General features: G+C 44.1%; 1 protein-coding gene across 2 annotated transcripts in view; it reads left to right on the top strand.

Moving 5' to 3' along the window:
• LZTS3 (leucine zipper tumor suppressor family member 3) overlaps positions 1-19,843 on the top strand; it is an 85,000-nt gene extending 65,157 nt beyond the window's left edge. For both annotated transcript variants that reach the window (XM_089526378.1, XM_089526379.1), the window contains 3 exons: positions 8,354-8,839; positions 10,433-11,263; positions 18,496-19,843. In XM_089526378.1, the coding sequence (XP_089382504.1) occupies positions 8,390-8,839; positions 10,433-11,263; positions 18,496-19,212 (1,998 nt within the window). In that variant the 5' untranslated portion in view covers positions 8,354-8,389 and the 3' untranslated portion in view covers positions 19,213-19,843. The remainder of the gene's footprint in view (positions 1-8,353; positions 8,840-10,432; positions 11,264-18,495) is intronic.
• The last annotated feature ends 317 nt before the right edge of the window (positions 19,844-20,160 follow it).

Raw genomic sequence — 20,160 nt, 5'->3', positions numbered from 1 at the left:
TTTCACTCAGTTTCAAAGGTGCTAAAAGATCCCTTTGCATTACATTATGAAAAAACACGCTACTCAGTTCATAGGGGCTTTTTGAATAATGATGGGAAACAGCTTCACCTTTTGCTTTCAGTTTAATGAGACCAACAAAACAAACAACAAGCTTTGACTCATTAGTTCCTTATTCTCCTGCCTTTATCTCCAATCAATGAACAGAGATTAAAGATGTTTGAAACCTGGGAAGGTTTTTGCAGTGAAACAAGCTCTGGGGTGCAGTCTTGAGAGGTTTTGCATGGGACAAGAGGTCTTGTTTGCTGTCCTGCAAGATTTTGCATGGAACAGGAGTTCTTGTTGGCAAACTGGCAAAGTCTTGCATGGAACAAGAACCCTGGTTTGCAGACTGGCATGGTTTTGCATGGAACAGGCATTCTTCTTAGTTGAGTGGCAAGGTTTTGCATGGAAAAGAAACTCTGATGTGCAAACTTGTGAGGCTGTGCATGGGACAGGGGTTGGGGTGTGCAGATTAACAAAGGGTTTGCATGGAACAAGAGCTCTAGTGTGCAGACTGCCATTGCTTTCTTTGAAATGTAATGAATGGTGTAGTTAATTAACACTTTGCCAGCTAATGACACTGAATTAATTTCTCAAGCCACTAACAACACAGTGAGCTAAGCCAAGATCCTACACAGAACTTGTGTAGTGTAAATCTGTGCTCATGAAGTACTGGTTGCACCGTTGCACTATGCCACCCTTGTGCTGAAAACCAACATTGTGCAACCAGTTGTGAATCTGCAAATTTGCTTGCTTTGACTACAATTCCAGTGAATCAAGTGGTACATTGTAGGCACTGATGCATAGTTGTGCACTGTCCAAGGATGTGCAACTGCATGTGTAATGGTTCCACTTTCAGAACTCCTCCTATGCATCTCTGAGCTGAATGTGGACATTACACCATGGCCAAATGACCACACACATAAGGGAACTTATGTGTTCATAAAATGCCAACAGGATGCCAGCTACTGTCATTCCAAGCTCTGAAGCTAGTTTCTTTTTCACCTTGGCTTCCTGCTATTGCCTTTCTGCTGCCAGTCAAAGCTTGAGAGGGTTTTCTAGGTAATGGGCCATGCCCCTAGCAATTCCACTGCCTTTTTAGGCTACAGCGCAGGCAGTGTAACACTGTTTGGAAATCCTAGGATGTCCTTATCTATTTATGATGGATCATCGCCATTCAACAGTGAAGAAAGAGGGATGTAGCTTGATCCCTTCTTACTCTGAAAGCCACTAATTTGGGGAGGCATCCAGTAGGGTTGTCCTCCTTTTACAGCTGATGAAACTGGGTCAACGTAAAGGATGTTTCACCAAATATTCTCCAGTTTGGGAGGAAGCAGGCTGTCTCAGATCTGAGGCAGAGTGAGGCAGTGGCCTTTGGCAGTAAATAGAAGTCAAGACCCCACATTGCCCAGTTTAGCAAGAGTTTTGCAGGAAGAACTCCACTACGCTTGCACCTCCCCACTCCCAGGACTCATTGTTTTGTTGTGATAGCCATCCTGAATTTCCATTTCATGACTGGTGGAAAGCAGGAGAGGACTCTTCCCCTGAAATCCATCAAGGACTCCAAAAAGTGGATGGTGGCATCATTTTGCATCTGACTACAAGGATATAGTCAGGTAGTTCTCTCTACCAGCCACAAAATGGCCATTCAAGGAGACTAGCACAGCTAAACGAAGAGTTATTGCAGGGATTGGAAGAGAATACCAACCTCCACAATGATCAAAAAATGACATATGCAGAGGTAAGAAGGACTTATGCTTGCATATGTCATTAGGAGGAGGCTGGCCAGTTACGTGCAAGGTTTGCATTCGGTGTTTCATTTGCTTCCCCAGGCTACCCAGCTGCCTTCAGATATAGTGGTGGATGCTATGTTGACACTGGTGTTTGAATCACAGAATCAGAGTTGGAATAGACCCCAAGGGCCATCCAGTCCAACTCCCAGCCATGCAGGAACTCTCAATCAAAGCACCCCTGACAGATGGCCATCCAGCCTCTGTTTAAAGACCTCCAAATATGAGACTCCAACCCACTCAGAGGGTGTGTGTTCCACTGTCAAACAAGTCTTGCTGTCAAGAAGTTCCTCCTAATGTTGAGATGGAACCTCTTTTCCAGTAGTTTGAATTCATTGCTTTGGGTCCTGTTCTCTGGAGCAGCAGAAAACAAGCTTGCTCCATCCTTATTACGACATCTCTTCAAATACTTAAACAGGGCTATCATATCACCTCTTAACCATCTCTTCTCCAGGCTGAACATCCCCAGCTCCCTAAGTCTCTCCTCATAAACCATGGTTTCTAGATCAGAATAAGATTGATCTTCCAATCTTGTCACCGTTTTGTAATGGGGCGAGACATTGTTTTCTCTTTTTCCTCAGGCAGGAACATATTTGGGGCCCATCCATGGAGAGTGTGAAAAATTCTTCATAAGTTTGGAAGGGAGCCAGACAGAAAATTCTCAGATAATGTCTTCAAAGAATCTCTGCTGAGAAATTCTGGCTGAGTTGATCTTGAAGGAAAAGATGTTGTCCGTTCCTCCTGATGGGGAAAGGAAACCCTGGGACGAAAGAAAACAAAAAGTCATTGAGCTTGCTTCTTTTGAGAATATTAAAACAATGTTCTATGATATTAAACCTAGATGGACAGTTGACCCTGAAATTCAGCTCTACTTGTAGACTGAGAAATGAGAAATGGATAGCGAGGTTTGTGGAATATTTGCCTGAGGGAAAGAAGAGTTAAGAGTCCAAAGATGAAAATTATTGAGGTGTTTCCCAGAGAGAATGCCCTAGCATTCACAGCTAGGAGTGGAAAGAATATTTGCAAATATTCGTGGCTGAAAAATGTGTTTCCTGAGTTTTATGAAGGATAGCACCAAGGTGAGAACTTGGTGCAGTTTTTGCCTGGTATTCACACATCCTGAAATAGTTTAAGAAATTATTATGTGCAGGAATACACATAGTAGGTTCCCCACCACAAACTCTGTGGTTTTAGGTGGAAAAATGCATGTGTGTTTAAAAAAAAAAAACCAGTTCCAAAGATGTATTTTTTTGTGCAGAGCAAAAGTAGAGTGTATTTTTTGTAAGAATCATTGGCCCCATACAGACAGGCCAAAATAAAGCTGCTTCGAGTCACTTTGGATGTATGCTGTTTAACTAATGCATGCATACTAAGAGTCCGAAAGTTGTGCCAAAGCTGCTCTCCAGTCCTTAGGACTGGATCGTGGCTTTGGTGTGGCTTCTGGACTCTTAGTATGCATGCATTATTTGAACAGCATACCTCCAAAGTGACCCGAAGGAGTTTTATTTTGGCCTGTCTGTATGGGCCATTGTTACGAAGCAAAAACTTGTATATTTTTGGGAAGCGTTTTTTGTGTATGCAAAAGCCAACCACTTTTTCATAACCTCTTCCTCACCTGTATTTCTCCAAAGAATGATTTTCCTAAGCATTCCTGGGGTGTGCAAACACTTGGCAAAAAATTGTGCAGAATTTATTTTCTCCCACAGTAGAGATGAAATTATTCATCCTCACAATTGAAAATGCACATCTCTACTCACAAGTAAAAGGATTTATGGACTTGTTTTTCTAGTAAGAAAAATCAGAGAAAGCAATGGAAAAAACTCACAAAGCCTGCAAATGGATGTTTGGACCTCATGTAAGCTTGCACAGGAGTTTATCACACGGGATGAATCCTGTGCAGAAACTAGATTTCAAGTGAAAACAACCCACTTTTGCGGATTGTTTTTCACATGACGTTCAGGGTTAACCTGAACGGAAAGTAGAAAAAACTCTCTCCTTTTTACTTTCAGGAAATTCCAAAAGTAGAAAGGAGTGGTTTTTGTTGGCTTTCCATCCTGGTTATTTTCGCGTTATTTCTTTCACGCAAACGCATCTGAAAAACAACCCACATTTGCAGATGTTTAGTGGATTTTAAAATCCCCTTTCCTCACAGGATTTGCCTCCATGTGATAAAGTCCATAGATGAGCTACTGCAGTCATACAGTCAAAGCCTAACCTGGAAACACTCTCAGATAGTTTCTCAAAAAGTTCTTTTCTAGGAAGTTTCAGATGAAGTCTTATAAAGTCCTTTTCAGAACACCACAGAATGTTCTAATACAGTCGTCCCTCCCAATTCGTGGGGGATCCATTCTGGACACACTTATGAAGCACATTGGGCTTCAGATGTGCATAGGGATTTTTCAGTGTGCATTGGGGACTTCTCATGCACACTGGCTTCTTCAGTGTGCTTTGGGGACTTCTGATGTACATTGGATGCTCTTGTTGTGCTCCAGCACTTCCCAGCTGGTATTTGGATCCATATTGGAGAGTTCCTGATGCACAATGGAGCCCATTGTGCAATGGGTCATTGCGCACCAGTCTCTCTACCACTGTGCAGTGGATGATCATAATTTGTAATGTTACAGTAGCCTCTAGGTGAATATGGGTGTTGTAAAATTGTTCAGTTCTATTTCCCACAGGTGTTAAGTCTACTTAGGAAGATGCAATTGTAATACTGAATTTCATCCTTTAATTGGAGAACATTATGTTCTTCGCACTGTTTTTGATAAACATTTTACCTCCCAGCTTGAAACAGGAACATTGCAAACACATACAGCACTTTTTAAAAATCTCAAGACTGTGATATGTTGCACTTCTTTAGAGGAAGGAGAAGGTTAAGTCACAAAGAATCTCTGGGGTTATGGGGAGAATGCGCTGTAAAAAATATGCTGTTCCTATGTCTCTATCCTGTGGAATCCTAGGATTTGTAGTTGTGGTACCAGAGCTTCCTGACAGAGAAGACAAAATATCTCACGAAACTACAAATTCCAGGATTCCATAGCATTGAGCAATGGCAGTTAAAGTGCTGTCAAACTACAGTGTAGATGCAGCCCTGTAGAAGATTCACTGTCCCATTGATGTATGATTGTTTATGGCATCTTAGGAAACTCCATTCGTTTCATACAATCTAGGGTTACAGGCACAGTATAAAGGGGTGGGAAGGAATGATGGCAGCAGAGCCATGCGGTTGTCATTGGGCATGTGAACTCACAGTAGCAATGATGTCTTGACTGGTGCATATAGTATTACTGCCGTGTGTGTGTTCGAACTATTGCAATGAGAATTTTCCGGTCTGTAAAGTGTGTGTGTGTATCTGCATGCCTGCATCTATAGTTGCTTGGAAGATGCACCTTTGTTGTGGTATGATGTGGGTGTGCGCATGGGGATGGGTACTGAAATGCGTGTTCAACTGTATGTGTGACATCATAATTGTGCACTTGCTCTAATACGTGGCTTTATGCAAGGCTGGCTGATGTATTCTTTCATGTTGTTACAGTGCATTGCTTATTCTATCCTGAAGCGGCTACCTCTTCAGACTGACTCATTGCACCTAGGCTGCAGTTCCCTTTATATGGGGCTTACCATATCTGTTCCATGCAACTAGTTGTCCTGGAATCACCTCTGAATGCGCACGCTCCATCCAGGAGCAGAGAGACAACAAGGTCTCAGACCATCTGCAGAGTGCTCTACCATCTCTGCTGTGTACATGCCAGAGCTTGGCAAAGTTACTTTTTGGATTATACCTCCCAGCATGTCCCCAAAAGCTTGGAGGGATTCTGGCAGATGTTGCCTTATATATCAGAGTCAGACCATATTTCCATTCAAGATCAATGTTTTTTACATTGACAGCAATCAGCAGCTCTCTGCAATTTTGGACAGGGGCTTTCCTCAACCCTATCTAGAGATATCAGGATGGAAAGAGAGAGTCTCTGATCTATTGCATGCAAAGCACCTACTCTACCATGCATAATGTTCCTCTTGAAAATGGTAGAATACCATGCTCTCTATTCAGAAGGCCCCAGATCCAGTCCTTGGTAATAAGGTAATAAGAATCTCAAAGCATCAGGCTTTGCCAGTCAGTGCAAGGTCTGCAGGGGGGCAGTTGCTGCATGGCATCTCTTGTCGGCCAGGTTGCCTGCGGCTAGCATAAATCCCCACCCTTGGCCTATAACAGTGGTTCCCATCTTTTTCCATGCCCCGCACCCCTAGGAAATGTTTGACTAATGTCCGCACCTGCTACAAAAATAATATCCACATTTGAAGAGTGAAGAAGTCTAATTTATAATTTTTGAAGCACAAACAATACTGCAGGTGAACAAATTGAACTTAAAAGAAATAAAGCTTTTAACTCGGTGCACAAAATACAAATCTAAATTGAGCAATTAGTTTCTAATTTATTCAGAAAAAAATAGAGTGATGATTCGTGATACGACACTCTAGGACACAAGGTACTTTTAGCTGCACCCCCTGAAATTCCAACTCACATCCCTTGGGTGCGTGGGTACCCCAGGTTGGGAACCTCCTGGCCCATAGGTCTCAACACAAACTGGAATTAGACTGAAGTGAAAATATTTAGAGGGCCCCGGGTGCATCTACACTGTAGAAATATTGCTGTTTGATACCACTTTCACTGCCATAGCTCCCTCCTGCAGAATCCTTGGATTTATAGTTTTGAGAGATACAGTTGGCCCTTCCCTTACGCAGGGGATCTGTTCCAGACCCAGCCACGTAAGGGAAATACCGTGTAAAGTCAAGCCCCGTTAGAAACAATGGGAGCTCGTTCCTGCAGCACGCACCTCATTATTTCTTCCGGGGCGTGGGAGAAGCTTTTCCAAGGCGGCTTCCAGCGTATGCTGGAAGCCGCGTATAGTGCGCCTGCATCATACGCAGGTGCGCTGTACCACCTTTCTTTGGCAGCCAAAGACATTGTAAAATTACAGATCCTAGGATTCCATAGAGCTAGAGCACTTAAAGTGGTGTCAAATTGCATTATTTCTACCGTGTAGATGCATCTCTGAGAAGCTTTACCTCTGCAGTCTTCCTCCTCCTTCTTCTTAGAAAAAAAAAATCTTACTTACTAATTTCCTAATAGAGCTGATGGTTAGTCCACCCGCTCCCATCACAAAAACTGGCCTATTATGTTTGGTGAAGATGACACAGGTCTTTTGCCAGCCAAAGAGAAGGCAGGAGAGTTTTGAGGACGTGTCTCATTGATCTTCTCCAAATGAATATGGTGGCTCCCATCTCTTTTGCCTTGTAAGGCATCTGTCCAGAATAAAGCTACACTTGAGATATGGCATTGTTCTGAGGGAGAATGTGTGTAGGTATGGAGTGGGTGGGAGGTAAGAAATAGTGGCCACAAGCTCCTATGAGGAACAGCTCTGCTAAGACACCCTATTCCTCTTGCAGAATCACTGAAATCCCCTTCTGAAATGTCTCTTGCCAGTGAAATGTGGGGAATAACGAACAAGGAGATTCCTACTGTTAGCTTTGGGCCATGGGAGGCTCAGCACACAAGAGAGTTCAGCTGCCTATCCTGGCATGGTAAGATGAGGTATTGCAAAGAGGACTGGAGTCAATTCAATCCTGGGGCCCTTTCACACTGCTCTGTTCTAGTGCTATGATTCCACTAACTTCCATGGCAGCATCCTATGGAATCCTGGGAATTTATAGTTCAGGGAAGGGTTTTTAGAAAGCTCAGCCATCAAGCTTTAGCACCTCACCAAACAACAAACACCAGAATCCCATAGGATGCAACCCTGGCAGTTAAAGTGGAATAATAGTGCTAGGTTTGTGTAGTGTGAAAGGGCCCCTGAGTTGACTACATGGGACTGAAATGAGGCAAGTGGCTAGGATGCTATCAGACAGCAGCAGAGTAGGCTTCATCTTTTATCCTGCCCTAACTAGGGTTCTTAGAATCTTAGGATCATAAAATTGGAAGGGACCCCAGGGGCCACTGAATCCGGCCCCATACAGAAATACACAATCCCAGTACACTCGTCCCTCCGCATTTGTGACTTTGACTTTTGCCGGTTTGATTGTTCACGCATTTTATTAATATGTTCTCTCTAGGAATATCTAAGTCATACAGTGCAACTCTATGGTCGACCTTAACCAAGAGACGCACTGAAGGACCTAGAGAGAACACTCCGCTCGGCATTTGTAGATCCTCCAGCACAATTCTGTGGTCAACGTCTGGGCAGATGTTGACTACAGAGTTGGCTTTGAGGACCTAGAGATTCCTAGAGAGGTGTTGTGTCAGGTAAAAACATAGTGTTTTTGTTATTTATGGTTTTTCCATATTCACGGGGGTCCTGTGCCCCTAACCCCAGAGAATGTGGAGGGATGAGTGTACTCCCAACAGATGGCCATCCAGCCTTGCCAGACTGAAAACTGGAGAGGGCTCCTGTACCTTTATTAGGCAATTGCAAACAGCTTGATAACACTTCTTTTACTCATGTATTTTCCTCTTCCCCCTCTTCCAGTGCCACTGACTCGTGCCTCAACTTCCATACCTTACCATGGCCAAACTAGAGACCCTCTCTGTCCTTAGTGACCCCAGCTATCACAGCCAGGAATCGTTCCACCCGTTCGAACCAAGACTCTCTGAATCTGCCTCCCAAAGCAGTATGGGAAGCGTAGGCAGCGGTGTCGCCAATGAACAAGAGTTTGCCATGAAGAGCGTGGGGACCAGGACTCAGAACAGTAGTCGGCAGGTTGACGGGTCCCGGAACAGCTACTCTACACGGGAGATCTCAAACCGCTACTCTGGGGAGGAGAAGACCTACAAATCGGAAAAGATCTCCAACTCCATATACATCAACGGAGACCTGCGCAAGAGTGAGAAAGTGAAGGCAGATCTCTGTGGGAATGTCGCAGCCAACAACGAGAAGAATATCCCACCTCCTCCTCAGTACAGAGAACCCAATAACCCACCAAAGATATTGCCAATCTCTGGTAAACTCGACCAGGTAAGATGCCATTGATGTCAAACAAGCACAACTCGCCTGTGTTGGGTAAGAGGCAGTTCATCAACATTGTTTTGCTATTGTACAACAAAGTAAGGAGAATAAATGGTTGAGAATAGATGGTTACAGGAGAAGGAATGCCTTGCATGGTGTTGGCCTCACTCGGCTTTGGTCATGACTAGGCATTCTCTTTTCCTCTTTTCAGTGCCCTCCTCATTTGCCATGCCTTCTCACCAACACAGACTTGATATTTATTTTTTGTGTTTATTTAAAGAGGCTTTTACATTGCTTTTCAGTTCTAAAGAATCTCAAGGCAGTTGACACTAAAAACAGGTACTATGAAGCTAATTACTAAAGATAAGAAAATGATGATAGATCAATAAAAACAATAACAAATAATTTTGACATAATGCATTCGACATAAGGGTAACTGACTGCCTTGACAAATTAGATCGAGTCAGGAAGATGCCTGGGCAAACAAATTGGTTCTTAGTTGAAAGTAGAAACTTCCACTGTAGGGACCCCATCTATTCTCACTCAGAAGGTTATCAAATGTTACACCTCTGTACTTGAGAAGAGGGGGCTAGATTACTTTTCATCTACTTGAATGAAGTATAAGGTTCTCAACCTTTGGCCCTCAAGATGTTTTGAGCTTCAGCTGCCAAGGTAGACTTCCTGAGCATTGGCCATACTGGCTGGGACTTCTGGGAGATGAAGTTCAAAACATCTGGAGGATTCAAGGTTGAAAAACTGAGGTCCAAGAGAAGAAGGGGATGTTGGTGCTGGAACACCTAGATTCCCAAAACTACAAATCCATACCTTCCAGCATTCCACAGATGAAAACTAGGACACATGTGCCAAAACAACATCAAAGTGTGGTCAAGATGCCAAAACTATTAAGGAGCAAAAAACACAAGCTAAGAGAGACTGAAGCAGATTCCTTTTGCCTGAGCCCACTGGGAAGGGCAAGACTTGCTGTCTCTCCTCCTGCTGAGTTAACTGAGTGCAGATCACTTTTGTGCTTTGAACTGAGTCTGCAGCAGTGGAAGTAAGCCAAGATGAAGGGGGAAGGTGGGAGGCGGAGAGAGAAACTTGGACATTTTAAAAACAGCTGAACAGTGGGGTAATGGAGGATTAATTGGGACTGACCCTACCAGATCAGGACAGTTGGCGAGTATGCAAATCCTAAGTGGGTTGTGATGTCAGTCAGGATGGAAGGCTGCCCCAAGGTGCCCCGACAAGGCCACAAACTCCATCTGCATCAAGGTAATACAAGAGCACTGTGCAGAGACAGAGTGGTAGGGAAGGGTTTGTCCTCAGCTTCAGTAGAAGTTAATAAAGATTCAGTAGTCAAGGGTGGGGAACCTCAGGCCTTCGAGCCATTTCTGACTTATGGTGATCCTAAAGTGAACCTATCACAAGGTTTTCTTGGCAAGATTTGTTCTGAAGGAGGTTGACTTTGCTTTCCTCTGAGGCTGAGAGTCCATGGGACTAAGGATGCATCCCATGTTGCATTCTAGCCACTGCCACCAATAATAATGATGGTGGTGGTGATTATGTTTCATTTGTTGTCTTGTTTATCTTTCTGCCTTGCAGAGCAATGAGCCCTTAGTTAGACCTTCAGCCTTTAAACCGGTAGTTCCTAAGAACTTCCATTCCATGCAGAATCTGTGCCCACCGCAGAGCAATGGAATATCAGAGAATCGAAAGACCTTGAATCACACCAACAGCAATAGCCCTTCCACTGTCAAAGGTGGCCTGGAGAAGCCCAGCCTTAACAGGACTACCAACCAAGCGGGCGGACTCTCCGATTCTGGCCGCAACTCTTTGACAAGCTTGCCCACCTATGGCACAGGCTACAGCCAGCATGTTGGCCCGATGAGTGCTTCGACCAGTCACATAAACCGCATCGGGACAACCTATGGAGAGAAGAACATTGTAGGATACAATGGGATATCTACCTCAGACAGTGGGCGGTCTTCCAGTAAGAGCACATCTTCCTTCAGTAGACTCAACCATCTCAACGAAACAATGCCTTTCCACTCTCCTTCGACGGACGACATCATCCAAGACTTGGAAGACAGGTTGTGGGAAAAGGAGCAGGAGGTCCTCCAGATGAGGAGAAACCTGGATAAGAGCGAAGCAGCCATTTACCAGGTCTTTGAGGAGAAACAAAAGATCTGGGAGCGTGAGATGGACGACCTCCGTCAAAATTACGCCAATAAACTGCAACAGGTTTCCAAGAAAGCCCAGAGGGCCCAACAAGCCTTGCAGCTCCAGATCTTTAAGCTCCAGCAAGAGAAAAAGAAGCTGCAGGATGACGTGGGTCAGCTCCTTCAGCAGCGGGAAGAGCTGGAGAAGAAATTTGTCGCTTTCAAGAAAGAACAGGCTGATTTTCTCCCCAAGATTGAAGAGACCAAGTGGGAGGTGAGAGACAAATGCAGTTGATAATCATACAAAGCAGGAGTGGGGAATATGCAGCTCTTCAGATGGTGCTGGTTGGAATACAGCTCCTGTGATTCTTCACTGTTAACTATGGCAGCTAGGGCCAATGGGAGTTGCTATCAAGTAAATCTGGAGGGCTGTGTGTTTCCCACTCTAATGAAAGGTATATAGCTGATATTGGATGTTTGTGTGTGTGTGTTTATGTGCCTTCAAGGTGCCTGTTGACTTCTAGCAACACCATGAATTTCATAGGGTTTTCTTAGGCAAGGAATCCTCAAGAGGTGGTTTTGCCAGTTCCTTCCTCTGAAATATAGCGACTGTGGTATCCCTTGGCAGTCCCCCATCCAAGTACATAGCTTCCAAGATAGGATAGGATCTGGGGCCTTCAGGGTATTGTTTAGGTCCTTAATATTGCAAACCCTCCAGTATTTCACAAATAAAAACTGGGAGACATGTGGCCAAGCCAGATCAGAGTGTGATCAGACAACCAGATGCATACATTAATGATAAAGAACACACAAAACACTTACTTTAAGCAGAGAAACCTTGGAATTTATATAATGCATTTAGGAAAGGCAAGACTCCACCCACTCCTTTCCTTTTCCTCCTTGCTGAGTTAATAAAGTGCAGACTACTTCTACTTTTTGAATTCAGTTTGCAGCAGCTGAAATAAGCTGAGGATAATGGAGGAGGAAAGAGAAATTGGAACATTTTAAAAGCAACTGAAAAAGTTGGATGATGGGGATTTAACTGTCCCTGACAAACCGGGATGGTTGGGAGGCTATAATACTGGGAAAGACTAGCACTGGTTTTATGGTAATACTAACTATGAAATCCTAGAATTGAAAGAGTCCCCAGATATTCTAATGGTGTGCTCACAATGGCATTTCAGGGGTCTGAGAACCAGGCCAAATCTCCTTAATGTAAGCTCCATGTTTTACCGTGTATCCTTCGTTGTTGTTGTTGTGTGGCTTCAAGTCATTTCTGACTCATGGTGACCCTAAAGGTGAACCTATCACAGGGTTTTCTTGGCAGGATTTGATCGGGGGGGGGGTTTGTCCTTGCTTTCCTCTGAGGCCGTGAGTGTGTGACTTGCCCAAGGTGACTTGCCCAGTGGCTTTCATGGCTGGAAATTAAGCCCTGGTCTCCAGAGTCATAGTCCAACACTCAAACCACTATGCCATGCTGGCTGTCACCATGTATCCTACTCAATACATATTGGCTGTAGTCCTATAACTGTTGCTGCACTTAAAGCATGAGGATGCATGGTAGGGCAAGGGTGGGGAAATGCTGTCAATGGGCTATTTTTCTGGGACCCCAGGGTCCATATTTTACTTTTTAAAAAACCTCTTTGTCCAAATTTGAGGCCTTTGCAATTTCATCGTGTTTATGGCCCTTGAGGCCATTTTGGAAGTTTATTTCCCCCCCAAAGGAATGTGACCCATTGATTTCTGGGCCATTTCCTGTTGTTTAAAAAAAAAAAAAAAGACAAAGGCTTGTTTGAGCCTAAAATCATGTCAAAAGTGCCTTTAGAAGGTGTTTGGGGCATTTGGAGGGGGAAAATAAATGTTGGTGGTGCGCAGCTGGGCATCTGGCCCTCTGAGTGAGATCTCCTGGTGGGGGTCGGTGTAGTCCCTGAGGCCCCTGATAGTTGCCCAGCCCCAGTGCAGAGGAAATGTGGAGTCTGGGTTTGTTGTCCTAGAAGCTGTCAAAGACATACTCAGAAACTCTAATGCAGGGGTCAGCATTGTGGCTGGCCCTCTAGATATTTGTAGAGTTATAGAATCCTAGAGTTGGAAGGGACCCCCAGGGCTATCCAACCCCATTTTGTCCTGCAGGAAGACACAACCCAAGCACTCCCAACATGTAGTTTTAAAAACCGCCAAAGAAGGAGTCTCCAACACACTGTCCTGTGGTCCAAGCTTGGAAGAGCTTGAGTGGAAGCTGTCATTCAAGGGTGGGCAACAGCAATGGGCCTAGGGCACAAATTTTATTCCTGAGACCCTTTAAGGGCCAAACAAACTGCTAAAAGTACCCCCCAAAAGGAAAAGGAAAACAAAATTGGAGGTGGACTTCTGGTTTTGAAAAAGAGGCATTTTTAAAAATGTTAAATGTACAGGGGAGCTCTGCTAATTGTTCCAAGGTGAAATCTCACTCCTGAAGATTTCTACATGACTCAGTTCACTTTTTAGAGGGACAACAAGAAGGTTATTATGGAGAGTCTTGAAGGGCCATGGGCCACAAAAACAGCGTTGAAGGGCCACATGTGGCCCCTGGGCTCTACTTTGCCCACTTGGGCTGTCATTGTTCCTGCCAGCTAGGAAATTTTGCACTTTTCCCAGTGTGAAGCCTTCCAGATGCATTTGTGTGAAATTCCCATCATCCACAGCCAATTGACCTGCTGCTTGCAGGTGATGGGAGGCACAGGTCAACAGTTAGGGAGGGCACCAGGTTGAAGCTTGTTCTGGCTCTTTAAAAATAACAAAAATAATTTTCAAAACCACAGTACATACATAATGTTCAGTATATATATGTTCAGTGACACATCATGCAATCTGTAATAGAAATTATCAGTAGTCGTTTCTTCGTAGGAACCACCTGATTTGATTTTACAAGCGGCTTTGCTTGTGGTTTTCATGTTATGCTTAATCAAAGCCCATTGAATTATGTGTTTGGACAACGAAGCAGACAGTGGCTTCGTCCAGGTTAGAAATAAAAACTGACAGGCAGATCCAAAACAAAGACAGATTTCAGCCAGCAAATTCCTTTAAGCTTGTGGAGTGCCAAGAACCAGGTGATATAATGCAAATACAAGTCAGCCACACGATGTAACACCTGATATCCAGAGTGGTGGATTTTGTAGAGGAAGGACTGTGCAATAATGCTGTAATATAAATAAGCTGCATAATGCAACACTGACATCCAGAGTGGTGGGTTTTGCAGACGAAGGACCGTGTAATAATACTGCTATTATCCCACAGCTGTGCACCAAACAGGTGGTGAAACAGCGGGCTCTTCCAGAGTATTGCAAAGAAGCAAGTGCTCTCGTAACAGACAATTGTTGCTTGGTGCCATTTTTGCATCCTCTGGGAGCCTCTGATGCCTGTAGAAACTTGGAGGAGGGGGAGATGAAGGAAGCTGTAGGACATGATTGGCAATTTGGCCAATCATCATCCAGATCTTACCACACAGTAGGCAATTTTAGCAAATCCTCCTTCAGCATTCTTCAGTGCCTTTGCTGTGGATGTCGAGAGACGCATATGGGCATGCCTTTGTTTTTTAAAGCAACAGTGTTCCAAAAACCTTAAGCGTGAGAAGGGACCATTTGTGCTTGCCTCCACCCATCCAGGAGGAAGGACAAGGAATAACCGAGGAAGCTGGTATGAATCGCAAGTGCTGAATCATACAAATCGTAGGGGATTATTATTATTATTATTATTGTTATTATTGCTGTGCCATAATATTCTGGACTTTTAAAATAACCCATCCAAATGTCGCTACTGGTGCTGAAAATTGCCACTGAATGCTCCAAGGCAACACAATGTGAGCTGGGATCCTATTCTGCAGTCATGGATATATAGCTTACAGTTATGGACATGAAACTGCTCTGTATTCAGTTATGTTGTGGTTGTGATTGTTGCATGCCTTCGCATCATTTCCAACTTATGGTGGCTCTAAGGAAAACCTGTCATGCGGTTTTCTGGGCAGGTTTCGTCAGGGAGGTTTTGCCTCTGCCATCCTCTGCGGATGAGAGAGTGTGACTTGCCAAGATCACCCAGCGGGTTACATGGCTGAGCCGGGATCTGAACTTGGTCTCCAGAGTCCAATGCTCAAACTACTATGCTATGCAGTCACAATTGTGGCACTATTGCCAGGATTGTACGTGCTCCTAGAATCCCATCTTAAATTCCAAGGAGCCGCTCTGCCTGAGGGAGGGAGGTTCTTCTGGCAATTTGGGTGCAAGAGGATGATGTTTCCAGCCCCATCCCACCAGCAAGTGTGGCTGTAACAAACAGGAGCAGGGCTCTTTCACAGTTGTCCATCACACTGTAGACTGCTGGTAGGAAGTCCACCATCCAAGTAATAACCAGGGCGGACCCTCCTTAGCATCCAAGGTCAGACAGGTTCTGGTGCCTTTAGGGTATTTGGGCAAATGTTGCCTCCCCAAATTTTAGTGCTTCTTTTTCTTTAGAAAATGGCATTCCTTCAGGTGCTTAAAGATGGTTATCATCTCATTTCTCAATCTTCTCTTCAGGCTAAATGTACCAAGCTCGCTATGTTGTTGTTCATAAGGCTTGAGTATGGGAAATGGGATGACAGGGGCAGTGGGTCCAGTGACATTTTGCATTTCTCATCCCATGGAACTGATGAAGCATCTCAGGGCTCTTCCAGCTCAGTCCAAAGAAGGGTGAATTCCCACAGTATTACCCCTTGAGTTTTGCCAGGTATTTTCGCCTCCATGTCTTCGTTCTGTCCTTTTTGTGGGCCATTTGCAGCAGTTTCTTGGGGGTTATTCAGATGGTGAAAATAATCTGGGTTGAATCTTTGAGCCTTATCGAATTATTAAACAAACCCGGCAGGCAGACGAAAAAATGTTTTTTCCCCCTGTCTCCCCATGACTCTCTCTTCAGGTTGTAAAAGTGTGGGAGAGCATTGTAATAACATCATTTCTACCAAATGGATTATTTCAGCTTGGCAAATGGGACACTTTTGCAACATTTTTATGACCTTCTCTCATGGTTTTACAATCAGAAGGAAAAGAAAGAAAACGACGTCATCCGGAGGGAGAAAACACGTGTCTTTTCATTTGCTTTCCAGGTTTGTTTAATAATGTGACAAGGCTCTTTGTTCATATGCATTTTGAATGCATCCAATTAAGTTTCGGGGGGGGGGGATTGCCAAAACACCCACTTAACCCAGGATAATCGATACCAGATTCCTCCCCCCCCCCCCCCGAGTTTTTTTTAAAAGATCCGCATCATCAGGTGAGTGAATAACTGATGCAAATAGACCTGGGATAAACCAGGATAAAGTTCTGCATGTCTTGGACATGTTTCAAATATGTTCACATTGTCGACTCCATCTTTATTTGATGCTGGCATTTGTGAGCAACAGAACTTGTAGAGATGCTGTCTCACAGTGTGAATAATGCTTGAGTGGGATTATGCACATGTCTTGCTAAAATAAACGCCGCCTGAATGACCCCCTTGGATCCACAACAGGGCTCTTCCAATGTTGTTTTTGCTTTTTTAACCAGCAGGAGATGTGCTGACATGATCCTATGATCTGAAGGGCAAATGTTCTCTTCTCTGTTTTCTTTTTTCAATTATTGTTATTTTAGAGTTATGTAATGCAACAGTGCCATTTTACTTCACAATGCTTCTAAAGCTATCTCATGCGGGGGACCATAATTCCTCTCCCTCCTCCCACAAAGATTGGTATCATATTTGTGCCCATTGTTTCTTTCTTTTTTGGAAATTCTCCAGGGACTAGCTACAACGGCTCCAAGGATACAGCACTAGATCTCTTTGAAAGAAAGGAGGAGGAGGAGAAAAGGAAACATATCATACCAATATGTTTCAAAAGTAAAAATAAATTCACATTAGGGTAGGAATAAAATGTAGCTGGTGCCCAGAATTGCCAGAAAATGTGGAACAAGAGCGAGATCAGCCGGGATCCTATTAGTAAATTACAATTGTGTAAGTCTAACTTTTGCATGAGAGCCAATGTGGTGTAGTGGTTTGAGTGTTGGACTATGACTCTGGAGACCAGGGTTCAATTCCCCGCTGGCCATGAAATGCACTGGTGACCTTGGGCAAGTCACATATTCTCAGCCTCAAGGGAAGGCAATGGTAAACCTCCCCTGAACAAATCTGGTCAAGAAAACCTTGTGATAGGTTTGCCTTAAGTCAGATACGACTTGAAGGAACACAACAAACACAGCAACAACTTACACATAAGTCTAACTTACAGTATTATAACCAGTTCTTTGGTTGTTGTAGAAGTTAGAATCCCTTACCAAATGTGTAACAAGCAAAATCCCCTCCAAGCCACCTTTTAAGTGGTACAGCCTCACTAGAATGAGTATTTCCCCTTCACTAGAGAACTTGGGGGCTTGTGGAGATGTGTCTAGCTAGTTTCTTGTAGCTGGAAATATTGCAAGGACATCATCTGCAGGGATCCCTTGAGCATCTCTAGCTACAGAAAAATAGAGGGACAAATCTCTGCTGATCCCCATGCCTTCCATCTACATGGAAATGGCAGTGTTGGTGGCACTGCTTTACTTAAAAGGTGAGTTGGTAGCATGGGCTTTCGTAGACTAAAGCCTACTTTCTCTCTTTCTTTCAGTTAGCCTCAAAGGTGCTACAAGATCTCTCTGCATACTGATTCTACAGACTAACACAGTTATATTTTTGTACAGTCAGCCCTCCTTATCCACTGATTTTTTTATCCACGGATTCAAGCAGCCACAGTTTGAAAATATATTTTTTTAAAAAGTATACTGTATATACTCACGTATAAGTCTAAAAATTTTAGGTCAAAAAATTGACCTAAAAAACCTGAGTCGAGTTCCCCACTACTCTCTCATCCATCCAGCCTTAAGAGTGAGCACAAAGAGCTGGACTTTTCTAAGGTCTTTGTCATTGTTTTGCTTTGCTTCATCCTTTAGATCCTTTGCTATATGCCCTTAAATTTTATCCTCGACTTATCCATGGGTCATATCAAAATCCATAATTTCGGCCCCAAAACCTGCCCTCGATATATAGTCGAGTATATATAGTAAATTCCAAATAGCAAACCTTGATTTTCCATTTTATATAAGGTACACCATTTTGCTCTGCCTTTATATTTAATGGGACTTGAGCATCCAAGGCTTTTGTTATCCACAGGGGATCCTGGAGCCAAACCCTAGCAGATAACAAGGTCCCATAGTATTATTATTATTATCATTATCATTTTTATGCCACCTTTCTCCCAGAAAGGGGCCCAAGGTGGCTCACAGAGATGTAGCTACTTGCAAGATGTGCATCTCTTGATGTAGAATTCCAGTTGCCATTTAATTTTCTTTAAACTCCAGGAATTATAGCTACAAATTCTTCAGTCTCCTGATCCATTAGCCTCAACTAGAGGAACTCTTAAACTTATGTGTAGAAAACCATGTTCCAAGATGGTGTCCTATCCTGACCCTTTTTCTCCTTTCCTGTCGCTCCCAGGTGTGCCAAAAGGCAGGAGAGATCTCTCTGCTGAAACAGCAACTGAAGGACTCCCAAGCAGACGTCTCCCAGAAACTGAACGAAATTGTTGGGCTGCGGACGCAGCTCAAGGAAGGCAAGAGCTTCCTCAGGGAAAAGGAAGATCAGATCTTGACCCTGAAGGACTCCTACAGCAACAAAAGCGTCAGCCTAGAGATCTGCGAGAACGAGCTGCAGCGGAAGATGAGCGAGGTGCAGATGTTGAGGGAAAAGCTTAGCCAATGTGAGGCGGAGGTGTCCAGCCTGAAGCAGACCTTGACTAACCTGGGAGGCCACCACAACCACATCAACGCTGAGCTGTCGGAGAAGCTCGCAAGGGATACCTTGGCTTGTGAGAGCGACGAGGCCAAGATGAAGCGGCAGAGCGAGGAGAACCTCAACGCCCTCAAGAAGGAGGTGGAGAGGCTCCAAGCGGAGTTGAAAGCGGAGCGCCAGCAGCGGGAGCAGCAGGTGGCAGACTTTGAAGGGGAGCGTCGCACTTGGCAGGAAGAGAAGGAGAAGGTCATAAAGTACCAGAAGCAGCTGCAGCTGAACTATGTGGAGATGTACCAGAAGAACCAAATCTTGGAGCACAAGGTGAACGAAATGACCAGCAAAGTCACCAGCCCGCCGCACACCGACGACAAGAAGGCATGGACTCCATCCAGGTTGGAGAGGATAGAGTCCACAGAGATTTAAGGAAAGGACCGAGGTGTTTAAAGTATGTTTGTTTGGGTTTTTCTTTTCTTTTCTTCTAATTACTGTGCATGTACTTCAGCCGGTGATCTTCCTAAAGAGAATATGCTATGTAACCAGCAGCGTAGGTTCGTTTGCACTGGGTCCCTCCAACCTGCTTTGGTGCTCTACAGGTTATTAAAATGAAACAAACAACATAACCACGGGTGCACTTTTCATGTTGTATGGATGATCTGACCTGGGAAGTGTATGTGATTTGTGTGGGGTGGTTTTAAAAATTTTGCTAATTCCATTTAAAAAAAAGCATTGGTGATTTCTCTAAAGCAGGCCTCCAGGGCCAGTTTTGTCACTTCCAGGGGTCAACAATATACAGTGGGCCCTCAATATTCGCTGGGGTTTTGTCCCAGGACCCCCTGTGGATACCAAGATCCATGGATGTTCAAGTCCCATGATAAACAGTGGCATAGTAAAATTGTGTCCCTTATATAGAACAGCAAAATCAACGTTTACTTTTTGAAATTTATATATATTTTAAAATACGTTCAATCCATGGATGTGTTAATCCGTGGACAAAAAAATCTGTGGATATGGAGGGCTGGCTGCATTTTCAAAATAATTATTTGGAAAATGTTGCCACATCGTTCTCCCCCCCCCCCCCCCCCCGCAAACCAAGGCATTTTAGCAGCAGCAGAGGCTTTTTTAAAAATACTAATAATCAGGAACTGAGCAAGAAGTGACTTCTAGTTCCTTCCTGTTGTTAAAAAGACCTCTCCTGGCTTACAATTGCTCTGGTGCCTAAAAACATGGAGAGACATAGTGGGAGAAGGAAGCCCTCTGAGGTCTCAGGGTGAGGGCCTCCCACAGTTGCCCTCCTCTGCTCTATAGTATCTTTAACCATCATCATCCACCACCTTTTTATGTTCTGTTAATGGAGGCAGTCCTAAATGTAGA

Source organism: Sceloporus occidentalis, unplaced genomic scaffold (genome assembly GCF_023333645.1).
Source record: "Sceloporus occidentalis isolate IW3139 unplaced genomic scaffold, rSceOcc1.0.p SCAF_5, whole genome shotgun sequence".
Lineage (NCBI taxonomy): Eukaryota > Metazoa > Chordata > Lepidosauria > Squamata > Phrynosomatidae > Sceloporus > Sceloporus occidentalis.
This window is presented reverse-complemented; position numbering and strand designations above follow the sequence as displayed.